General features: G+C 35.2%; 1 protein-coding gene across 13 annotated transcripts in view; it reads right to left on the bottom strand.

Moving 5' to 3' along the window:
* PATJ (PATJ crumbs cell polarity complex component) overlaps nucleotides 1-12,203 on the bottom strand; it is a 389,086-nt gene that overhangs the window by 227,509 nt on the left and 149,374 nt on the right. For all 13 annotated transcript variants that reach the window (XM_086394286.1, XM_086394288.1, XM_086394293.1 and 10 more), the window contains 2 exons: nucleotides 11,105-11,215; nucleotides 6,826-6,903 (listed from right to left, as the gene is read on the bottom strand). In XM_086394286.1, the coding sequence (XP_086250412.1) occupies nucleotides 6,826-6,903; nucleotides 11,105-11,215 (189 nt within the window). The remainder of the gene's footprint in view (nucleotides 1-6,825; nucleotides 6,904-11,104; nucleotides 11,216-12,203) is intronic.

Here is a 12,203-nt window from a genome sequence, read left to right as displayed (position 1 = left end):
GAGAGCTAGCTTTTAAAATAGTAGTAAAAGATATATATGAATTCTCTTTAATAGCACTTTAAAAAGTATATTTAAGGGACAATTGTTTACGTGACCTATTTCTTTAACTTCTACCAACACGCTCACAAAGAATGTAGGATAAGCATATTCTGGGCTCCCTATGGTATGAATGTGGGTTGCCAGATGTCCAGGCAGCTTTCTACCACATATGGGAGAAGAGTGTAGGCAGGTCCAGGCTCTCACTGTGGCAGCAAAGGCTAGAGCAAGGTATGCACAGGGAGGGCCAGGTGAAAGAACTTCTGTGAGGGTAGAGAAAAACACAGACCATAGGACATGCTCAGCTCTGAGAACAGTGTCCTTAACTGTTTGCTGAATGAGTAAATAACTGGTTGTCATTCATGTTGTTTCAGTTCTCTGACATATTAGCATTGAGAAAAATGACAATAACACAAACCGTTCTTGTCCAAGAGCATTGCATATTAAGGACTTCCCTGATGGTCCAAGGTTAAGAATCCACCTTGCAATGCAAGGAACATGGGTTCGATCCGTGGTCCAAGAACTAAGATCCTACATGCCGTGGGAAAACTAAGCCTGCGCACCACAACTGCTGAGTGCACACAGCAACCACTGAAGCCCTTCCCCTGAGCTCACGCGCCACAACAGGAGGAGCCACCACAAGGAGAAGCCCATGCACTGCCACTAGAGAGTAACCCCCTTTCGCCACAACTAGGAAAATCCCATGTGCGGCAACCAAGAGCTCATGAATTGCAACAAAGACCCAGTGCGGCCAAAAAAATAAATAAATACATTTTGTAAAAAGAGCATTGAGATTTCTTCTGGAAATGTAAGTTATTTTAACAAAGTTGCGTTGCCTTCTAAGACATTAACAAGTTTAGTGTCTAAATCTGAATCTTATTTAAACATTTTTTTCAGCAAATATAAATACTCTTTCCAATTCTCTCTGAACCAGGATAACCACCTTTTTGGTTCCCATGTTAGCAATTTTAATAAACATCTGGCACTGTTACATTCTGCATAATTTCAAAGGTCAAGTTTCTTTTCTTTAATTTTATTAGTCAGTCTTGGAAGCCCCACTGATATGTTCAAGTATACTCATCTTCCAGAACCAATGAACTGTGAAGCCTGAGACATACAATCCCATACACATGATTTCCTGGTTCCGACGATAAATTCCCAGTGGCAACAGAACTTTGTCTTTTTACCTGTTTTTCCATTTTTAAATTTTCAATTCTATTTTTTGTTGTTGTTGTTGTTTCTAATATTAAGCTAAGTTTGGTCCTGATTTGTACTTCGGCTGTAAATTATTCACCATTAGTAGAAGTAATCAGTGGAATCTGGTTTTATGATCTGGCAATTTAGTGATATTTATTGGAATGATGAGGATCTATTACATACTGCTTCTTTGGGCATCTACTCTCTCTTGATTGAGAGAAAAAAGCAAACATGTTTATTAGATTGTTTGCCTGGCTGTGCTTTTGTACAAGAACATGTCTTGGTTCCAATGTAAAGAACAGCTTTTTGCCAGACAGACCAGTGTTTTTGCATTTTTGTGTTTCCATCTGACACATGGCTAAAGTTGCAGGACAAAAGCTGAAAGTCCTGTGTGTATCTGAAAAGGAGAAAGACTCTTACCTCATTGTGAACACGAAATAGTCTCCTACCTTTGGGGGTATTAAAAACTCAGTCTTTTAAAGTCTCTCTGATTGGTTAGAGACTAAGAGGCATTATTTAAATCTCATATTCCCAGAGTTTTTTAAGAAATAGTGAAACTAAACGTATATTACTTTAGATGTGCCAGTCTTTTGAGAAATCCCTTTTCACAGAAACAACTAACTCAGAAGCATTTTAATATGTGAATCTAGATTCACAAAGTCAAAAAGACTTGGTGATTTTAATTAGAAATGCTTATACCTTCTCCCTGATCTCCTTGATCTCACTGGTGTGTAATATAGAACAAAAATATATAAGATAATAAAAACATTTACACTAATGTTGCATGATATCCACATGTCCACATGCTGTGCACGTGTGTATCACAATTGGTTACACATTGGCCTGAGAATTATCAGCCAGTTCTAAAGATTAGCACAATGTAGAGTATCCCTGATGGAATGCTGTTTTATTTGTTGCTGTTAAGAATAATCAGAGAGCATGCATCCTATAATACTCTAAGTGTCATCAAGAGGGTCACAAGAGATCATTCTGATGTTTGCAAATGCCTTCCTGAGATTCCTCTTAGTTTCAGAGTCTGACAAATCCAGATTTTTCCCTTGGAATAGAAGCATGCCTTAATAGCAATCTTATTGAAGTATATTTCACATATAATAAAATATACTTATTTGGGATATATATTTTTTATAAGGTTAATGTAACCATACTTTATGGAGAAGGCAATGGCACCCCACTCCAATACTCTTGCCTGGCAAATCCCATGGAGGGAGGAGCCTGGTGGGCTGTAGTCCATGGGGTCGCTAAGAGTCGGACACAACTGAGTGACTTCATTTTCACTTTTCACTTTCATGCATTGGAGAAGGAAATGGCAACCCACTCCAGTGTTCTTGCCTGGAGAATCCCAGGGACGGGGGAGCCTGGTGGGCTGCCGTCTATGGGGTCGCACAGAGTCAGACACGACTGAAGAGACTTAGCAGCAGCAGCAGCAGCAGCAGCAGCAGCAGCAGCAAGCATACTTTAAGGGACTACTATGTTTAGCGGGAAACAGCATTTTCATTTGGGTAATACACAAAAAGAAAAAGAAGATAGCTAACTACAGAGGACTACTTCTCTATTAATGACATCTCCCAGTTGTAAAGAGTGTCCACAATTTCCTTCAAAGAAAGAAAACATATGAAATAATACTGAAGAAAATTTAGAAAGAAAATACCAAAGAGTTATGTACCTACAGCTGATTATAGCATTTCTATGAAGTCTGATGTTTCACATTCTATATAAGAGGTCAGAAAATACTGAAATGAAATAAAACAAAATAAGAAAAAACTAGAGATTTATTCAAGATCTGCTTGTTGATTTTTTTTAAGTTTTTCAGTCACTTTCTTCCCTTATCTTTTTTAATGTGAATAATTTCAAGCCAAAATTTTTATTTCTAACCTACACCTCTACTAATAGAGTTTCAAGTGATTTTGTCTCCTTTCTGACTGTCAGGAATTCTAGAGAACATGATTGCTTTTGTATTAAGGAGGAAAAAAATACCTAAAAGAAATTATTTCTATCAATAATAACTGTTAAAGAGAGAGTTTAGTCATCACGTGACCTCCCATCTTTGGGAAAGTCTCCCCTAGTACTCTGGGCATATTTCTACCATACCAATTACACTTCTAGTTATTTCACTACATATCACATTCATATATGCACTTCTTGGAGTGAAGGTAATTTGTCATTCCAGGGTGTAGAATAATGCTTTGTACACAAGCTATAATTACAGAGAAGAGTAGTATAGTGAAGTACATCCTGTAACCACTGAAACATCATCCTGTAATGGAGATGTAGATTCTCATATGACCAATTGACTCACAAGTGGGAGTGCTTTGGGGCAATAATAAACTGTTGTGCTGTGCTCTGTCATGCCTGACTCTTTGCAACCCCATGGACTGTAGCCCACCAGGATCCTCTGTCCATTGGGGACAATATTCACCTCTGAATTCTCCAAAGATTCACTAACATGGCTAACTATCCCCAACACTGCCTGGAACCTAACAGACACACAATACATATTTATTGAATAAATAAACTAAAAACAAAACAAATACCTCTGGCTTTAGGTCAACAGGTATTGGCAAATGCTGTCCGGACAAAAGTCATTTTCCTGTGTTCCATTTAACCTTCTGATTTGGGGTTTATGGTTGCATTGTTAACTATTACCATGCTAACTTAGTGACAACTTTTGCTCCATGCCAAGGAATTCAGGTGGGTAGACTTATTATACATTGACTTTCAGTTTTACTGGGCTCTTACTGTATTTTTTAAAAAATTTGAATGCAAATATCCTTGCTATATATTGAAATTCAATTTGATTTAATGTACCAAAGTTGTTAAGTATCATACACTTATCTTTTCCTTCATGAAATCTCATTTGGAATTTTCCTTAGTCAATTAATTACTTTGTTCCCCAAAGTATTTAAATCAGTAACCACTTTATATTCATCTGTGTATTTATTGTCCATGTCTCCACAGCCTGTTGTCTGTTTCCTTTTTGATGTTATATCCACTGACTATAGCACAGTGACTGTAACACTATTGGTTTCCAATAAACATTTGATTAATGTTCAGATATTTGAATCAACATACGAATCAACACAATTCCAGCAATAAGACAGACTAAATATTCTGAGAAGCCCTTCTTTAAAAAAAATACACACACACACACACATATATATATATCACAGATAAAAATTCAAAACTATATTTTTGTAACTGAGGCCAGAAACAACCATAAATTCCAAATCAAAAGGTAAATCCCCAGAGGGCATGTGCCACTCCCCAGTGACCTAAAACCAGAGATTTAGTTTTGTTCTGTTTTTAGGATTCTTTATTCATGCAATAAATATGCATTGTATGCCTAATAGGTGGCTGGCAGCATTCTGGGCGATGCAGAAAAAGAGAAATGATGAGATAGATCATCTCCCTTCTTTGAGCTTATATACCAGATGTCACATTTTGTGGGTCTTCAGGTCTCATCCCCATATTGCTTTAAAGTTAGCAGTCACTGAATTCTATATTGTTTGCTTTGCCCTAGTAAAACGCAAACTCCAGAAAAACAGGGAATTTTTGTCTTAAATAGCTTCACTCCAATATACTGAAGTATAACTGACTTAAAAAATTGCAGATTTTAAAGTGTACAATTCAAATTCACCGCCATAATCAATATAACGAACATGTAACCATCACCCCAAAAGTTTCTTCATGACTCTTTTTAATCACCCTCTTCCCTGGCATCCTATTCTCCTGAACCAATGATATTCTTGTCACTACAAAAACATATTTTCTCAACTTTTATATAAATATAATCATGCAGTATGTACTCATTTTTATCTAGTGAGAGCTAGAAATTTAATTAGTCCAAAGTTTCTATTTGAGGTCAAACAAGGTGGGAAGTAGGACTAAAGATATCAACCCCCAAAACCCAATCCCTGCAAAAAAGGACCAAAAGGTTAAAGTATTCTGCAAGTGATGACTTGCAACTTGTACAAAACTAATACCTCTGCAACAATAACCATGGTCTTCTAGATTCTACATATTATCTGTTTATTGGCAGTTGCCAAAAACAAACCACAGAATCCTGAACACACAGTGTATGTTACTGCTAATCTGAATATAACCTTTGGGATTAAGATCTGAACTCAGAGATAAAACAGATAGTTCTATAATTTGGTACCAACTTAATTCCTATCCTAATTCCTTATCCTTTTCAAGAACCCTTCTCCCCAAATCCTCAAGGAGTCTTGATTAGCCCTCATACATTTCTGTAAATAAAGTATTCCCAAGTGAAAAAATCAGGCATAGCTTTTTTTTTTTTTCCTTTAATGGGGTGAAATTTTCAATGGGTAGTGTTTAAAATAAACAAAGTAAACAAACCAAAATTTTGATTACAGAAGACATCAGGAATATTTCCTGACCTTGGTCTTAGCATGAGATGGAAGAAAACAAAAGAAAAAGAAAAAAGGTGTCCCCTGAGAATTCCTTACAAGCCCAGACCCACTAGGTTAGAGACTTGAATTCATTCTGTGTGGCTCATAAACTTCCAAGACAAACTATCAGACAAAAATATAAAAGGAAATCTGTCCTATTCAAGGATATTGGATGAACTAGATACTAAGGCACTACTTTAGTAAGGCCACATATTAATGAAAGGGTCAATTATATCCCTGTGAGGATATTAAATTTTTTAATTTAACCTAATAAATTATCTTGAAAAATATAAAATAAAAACAGAAAAGCTATGTGAAAAGTAGATTAATTTAACCATCAAAATGGAAGATGAGTTACTCTGATCAAAAAAATCAGTAAGTGTATAGAATACCTGAATAACCCAGTTAGTTAGTTTTCCCTAATAACTCTGTATGAAAATCTGTAACTAGATAATAGCTATTCTTTTAAATCACAAATATACATTTATAATACCTATGTGCTAGGCCATAAAAAAAAGTCTCAACCAATGTGCAAGGTACAAGATATTATATAAAATACAATTTGTGGTTATAATTAAAATAGGTTTGAAAATAACAGCAATAAGTTTTTTAAAATATTTTCATGGAAATTAAAAATACATTTTTAATAAAAATAAATCTTTTGGAAGCTAAAAAAAGAAACAATACTAAGCAATAGAAATTCAACTTAATATCTTAGGAGTTAGAAAAAGATGATAATGGCTGATAATGGCTCCATGACATCTTACACCTGTACTTCACTAGGCCTTCATCCAGGCCAGAATTAGGTACGTTCACAGAAAGGAGATATTACAACTGCTGTGAAGTGAACTTAAAGTCGTTCAGCCGTGTCTGACTCTTTGCAAACCTATGGCCTGTAGCCCACCAGGCTCCTGTGTCCATGGAATTCTCCAGGCAACAATATTGGTGTGGGTTGCCACTCCCTTCTCCAGGGGATCTTCCCAACCTAGGGACGGAACCTGGGTCTCCTGCAGGCAGATTCTTTACATTTGAGCCACCAGGAGAGTCCTAAACGAACTATACTTCTACCCAGATACTCATCCAAAAAAACACATATTAATTGCAGCTCAGATATGCAAAAAGAAACCAAAAACATTTTTAAAAGTTTAAGAGGTTAGGTTACCTTTTCTTTTTTTTCTTGGGCGTCTTGGTCCTGGTTATTGGTGATTTTTTTGGCCTTGCTATGAACACTAGGAATGACCTGCGACCACAAAGACAAGGAAGAGGGAAAGAAAGAATTTAAATGTCACAATCATTACATTGCTCCATGCATTAAAAAAAAAAAAAAAAGTTAAAATCCTACTTAACTATATCTCTAACTTCACCTAAAAAGTAAAGATATGAGAAGTATAGTTAAAGCAAACAACACAACTTGGGAAATCTAGCAAGTTATATAACCCAAATGTGCATGCCTGCATGTGTGTGTGTTTGTGTGCAGCAATCAAGGGACAATAAATTCACAGGCTTGTTTAGATCCAGAAAGTTAGTTCCTATGTAACATTTATTTCATTGATTACCTTATTCATCAGTGTACTCCAGCTCAAGTTTTGTTTTTTTGGTGTTATCTTTTTTTTAAGGTTATTGTATATGTTTATTCCAGTCACCAAGGGCAGCTAACACTGAAGTGATATCACTTCAGCCCACTTATTTGAGGCTTTGATTTTACTTTTCTTCGTGTAAAGAATGGATGCCTCTGTAAATATTACTTTTTCTTTTTTACTTAACGAACTGTAAATCCTGTCAGCTGGAATGATTATGATATGTTTCTTTTCATGGATATATAACATTTCTTGCTGTCAGTCATTCTTTTCATGGGATTTTACATACTTCATTTCCAATTTTCTCTCCTACAAACAATCTTGCAGTAATCATTCTTATGTAATATCTCATAAAGTTTGAGTATGGTATCTAGCACACTGTGTACATTCAATAAATATTTAACCATCACTGTAAGCATATAGATAAATTATACAAAGCTATTTACACCCCTGGATAATACCTCAGTTAGAGCTGGAATTTAGGGTTATTTATCACTATCACCCTGATGCTCAGAAAAAGCACCACATAGTAGCATTCAATAAATGCTTATAAGTGAATCAAACAGTTCAATTTCATAGAAATGACTTTAATTCTTAATGATGCAAACAGCACAGATTACTTTTTGACTCATTTCTTTTTGTAAAACTACCTGTAAAATATCTTAAGAAAATACAAAATTATTTTGTATTATTAAAAGTGGTTATTTTAAAGGCTCCTCAAATAGCTAACACAAGTAATTGGCATAAAATCTGATGACAGACATGCAGATTAAAAGGAAAAATAAATCTCCTTACTCAGAAAATTAAAGGAACTGCCTCCCTAGGGATAATTTAAAAAACAAAACAAAAAAAAGCACTTTTCTCAAAAAGGCAATTTACAATGAATTCTTCTCTACTTTTAGAGTCTAAAGGAAAAAATTAATTTTGGAATAAGTGAGACAATCTCAGAAATGTTTCTCTAAAGTAAAAAGTAATAGTAGTGATAAATCAATTTATATCTGTGGCTTCTTATGTGAATAGAGACTGTGCTTAATATTTATTTCTCTATTTAACACACAGGACAACCTAAGTCAGAGTTCAAAAACCAGTGGATCTACAGGTATATGTTTCTAATTCTGAAGACTTTAAAACACTTTGTCTCCCTACAAAGTCAAACACCTGCCTATACTGGACCTACTTTCTTCTATGGAAAAAACAGCTAAAGTTAAGGGCAGAAGCTTTGAAATGGGATAAAAGTTAGTTGCCATTCATAAGGTTTATACTATTTGTTTTTCAAATAGAGAAATATTATTCTCTACACATATCATTAGCAAACTTTGGAAGACAAATTGCTCACCAAAAAAGACCACATCTTTATGAAAAGTAGAAGAGCACATATTTCTTATGAAAGTAAAAAATATATGACTAATACACAAAATGAACATGTCCAAAAAAATTTAGATGCCATTATGAAACAATGATATTAGGGAAATAGAAATGGAAGACAGGAAAAAAGAAAACAACACATAATAATAAATTTAGTGAACTGAAAGAAGGATACCAATTTTAAAAGGGTTTGGTTTTGGATATATAGAGAAAACCTTAATGCTACTGTGAAATGCAATTATAAGTAGAAAAAATTACTTTGGCATAAAAACTTTCTATTGAGATGTACAGTATAGATCATGAATTCTGCTCTCAAATAAGCATATACCAAGTAAATCTAAGTAGATATACACATTTCTTTCTAGCGTGCTGAAAATGTAGTTGAGAAATTTAGGAGAAAAAGCTTAAAAAGATAATGTGTTGCCAGTCCTCCTAAAGCACCTATTAAAAGCACAAATATTTAAAAAATTAAAACTTAAAAAAAAAGTGCAAACATAAACACCACCACTCAATCCATCATGCTGATGAGAATTTTCATGAAGGTTTCACTGATGGCTCAGATGGTAAAGAAATCACCTGCAATGCAGGAGACCCAGGTTCCATCTCTGGGTTGGGAAGATCCCCTGGAGAAGGGAATGGCTACACACTCTAGTACCCTTGCCTGGAGAATTTCATGGAGGGAGGAGTCTGGCAAGCTATAATCCATGAGGTCTCAAAGTCACAGCTGAGCGACTAACACTTTCTTTTTCAAGGCACATTTAGACATAGGACCCTGATGGCCAAACATTAGGAAATGACTTCCTTGGAAGTTTTGAAGAATGTTTCAAAGTTTAATTAAACTGATCAAAAATGATTAAGAATTTGGCTATATTTTCTATTTCTGTGATGACCAATAATAATTGTAAGAATAAGTAAGCCAAAGATACAAAAATATGAAGCTTGATTCCTTTCATTGCCTTATTCAGGTGGAATCAACTTTGTGCTGAAAAAATGGAACAAGTAATGGACATTAATATCATCACCATTCTTTGGCTAGAACCACAGACAGTTCAATGTTCGATGAACGTGACACTCTGTGATGCTGCCTGAGGGATAAGTGACTTGAGCATGTAATAATGCTGAAGACATTTTTCTTTTTAAGCAGTTTAAAGATATTGTACTGGTCACTCAAATGAAAACTTCCACCACAGCTCACCAACAAAAACTAGATTAAAAGCTTGGCCTTTATAGCTGACCTTATAACCTAATAAAATGCTTTGAATATTTTTTGGTGAAGCATTCACAAATGGTCATATAAATGTATAATTTGATTGGCTCATTCTAGCTCAGAACTGTTTCTCTGGAAGTGTCATTTGGCAGGGAAAATCTGGCCAACATTCCTATTCAATTTAGTCTCCAGAAATAAAATGATGGCCTCAACAACTTTCTCAGTATCATAAGAGTTTAAGGGTGGATTCTAATAAATCCAGAATTTCAAACTGCATAAAAAAATGTGAAGACTTTATTCTGCTTCCCTCTCTCAATTAGTCTTGATGGTATAAATGTAGCATTAAGTCTGGAAGGGACCTTGCTGTGAGTACAGTGCACAGCAGAGCTGCCCATACGGGGTGAGGCTGCAGCCCCCTGGGTATGGGCAGGCTATAAGCATGCAAAAAATACACAACGATGCCCCCCGCCCCTGGGACAGCCAGACATCTGTTTACCCAGTTTGTTATACAAATATTATTTTCTGTATGCCTTGATATAAAAAAAGGTTGAAAAGCACTGCATTTCAGTGGACTGAAAAGCATATTTTTAAAAACTATGCAGTTTTTCTACTGTTCAGAAGTGCCTATGTTTTGAACAGCTGTCTTCCATTATAAAATATAGAAAAGTAAACATAGCTTTCGGTTACAGGGCTTACTGGTGACATTTCTGCCTCATATTGCAATATAAAATACACATCCTGTCACTGACATCTGTGTATCAGAGTTCTAATTCCATACCAAATGAGTAGTTTATTACAGGAAAAAACTCTATGATGAAATACTGTTCTTTGTAAATTCAGAATCTCCAACAGAACATACAGTGCAACACATTTGAATTTTTACGTGCTATAATAGATACACAGGCCATTTGATAGTCCCTCTAGGATGTTTTTATAACTGACCTGCTCTGTGTTGGAAGCGTTTTATAGACAAAGTAACTAGTTCAGAAAGGTTAAGTAACTTGCCTCCAAAATAGCAAACCTGGTAAATAGGGAATCAAAGAATCGAAAATAGGTCTGTTGGACTCCATTGTACACTGGAATAACTCAAATTTGACCAGGAGATTGAAATCAGAGAAAAAAGGGAAAACTGAAGCTAATAATTAAATTTTTACAAAGCTAACTTCCTTTAAGCAATAGTAGAATAACAGTAAAAAAATATGTTGGAAAATATTAACACTTGGAGGCAAAAGCTTGATCCACAGATCTATAGACTATTTGTAAACTTGTTGAATATGTAAACTAAAGCTTACTCTTGGAGTGGATGACAAGCTCTGAACGACGAACACCACAGGGTTTCCTGCATTCTTAATGGCCTCGACTGCTTCTCTGTGTGAAGCATTCTGCAAATCTACTCCAGACACCTAAAAACACAGAAGTAATTTATTTCAGTTAGCAAGGCAGCAGATCTTGTGGATAAGTTAATTCAAGTTCATGCATATTATCTAGTTATGAGAACAGCCAGAGTTGAATGAATTAGACGACAGCTAGAAAAAAATAAGACTGGCACATAAAAAGGTTTGCTGTTTTAGGAGACCATGTTTAAGAAAATTAACATCTTACCTTCAAGAAAAGTAAATAAGAAAAATATCTTAATAACAATGGCTGAGGTTAAAAATAATTATGCAAAAGTAGGTAGCCTAATCAGTAACAGAAGCTTCTGAGCTTATAATGTCACCTCTGCCACTACAAGAGGACATAATTCTGAAGGGGGGTAGGGGCTGGGGATCTCTTTGGACTCATCTTCTCTCAATTAAACTAAGAAAAAAGGTATTTTAAGCAAACTGCCCATTATCAAATTGAGTAGTTGAACATTTCTCAAATTATGTTCAAAAAAGAAGTATGAAAACACCCATGGGTTCTTTTACTAAAAGAGTTCTGCCTTCAACAAATTTGGGTAAAGTGTACACATCTCATTATACAAATCTGAGAAAGTATAACTTGTGAACATGCCCATAGTCTCAAAGAGCATTCTATTTATCAAGTGCATTTATTTAAAGGAATGAATTCTTCAAACTCATAATGTAAGGAAGCCTTGGTAAAAGTTGAGGTGGTTTCCAGTCAGAGGATAACGGCAATTTGTGAATATTGTTTTGCTACAAGGGGATCAAAGAAATAGGAATGTAGGTGCAGTGGAATCAAGGTTGGTTTTTGTTTTTTTAAGATGGGATATACTACAATAATGATGATACAGAGGAGAGGAAAAATGAAGGTAGAGAAGAGTGATGACTGCAGAAGCAAACCCTTGGAGACTGAAGATGGAATGACTTCTACTGCACAAGTTAGAGAGAGACTCTAGATAGAAGAAACACAAATAGTTCATTTGTTGCAACAAGCACAGGTAGAAAAAAA

This window comes from Bos grunniens, chromosome 3 (genome assembly GCF_055505025.1).
Source record: "Bos grunniens cultivar Pamir isolate PY7600 chromosome 3, Bosgru_T2T1.0, whole genome shotgun sequence".
NCBI classification, from domain to species: Eukaryota; Metazoa; Chordata; class Mammalia; order Artiodactyla; family Bovidae; genus Bos; species Bos grunniens.
Note: the sequence above shows the minus strand (reverse complement) of the source record. Positions and strands in the feature narration are given on the sequence as shown.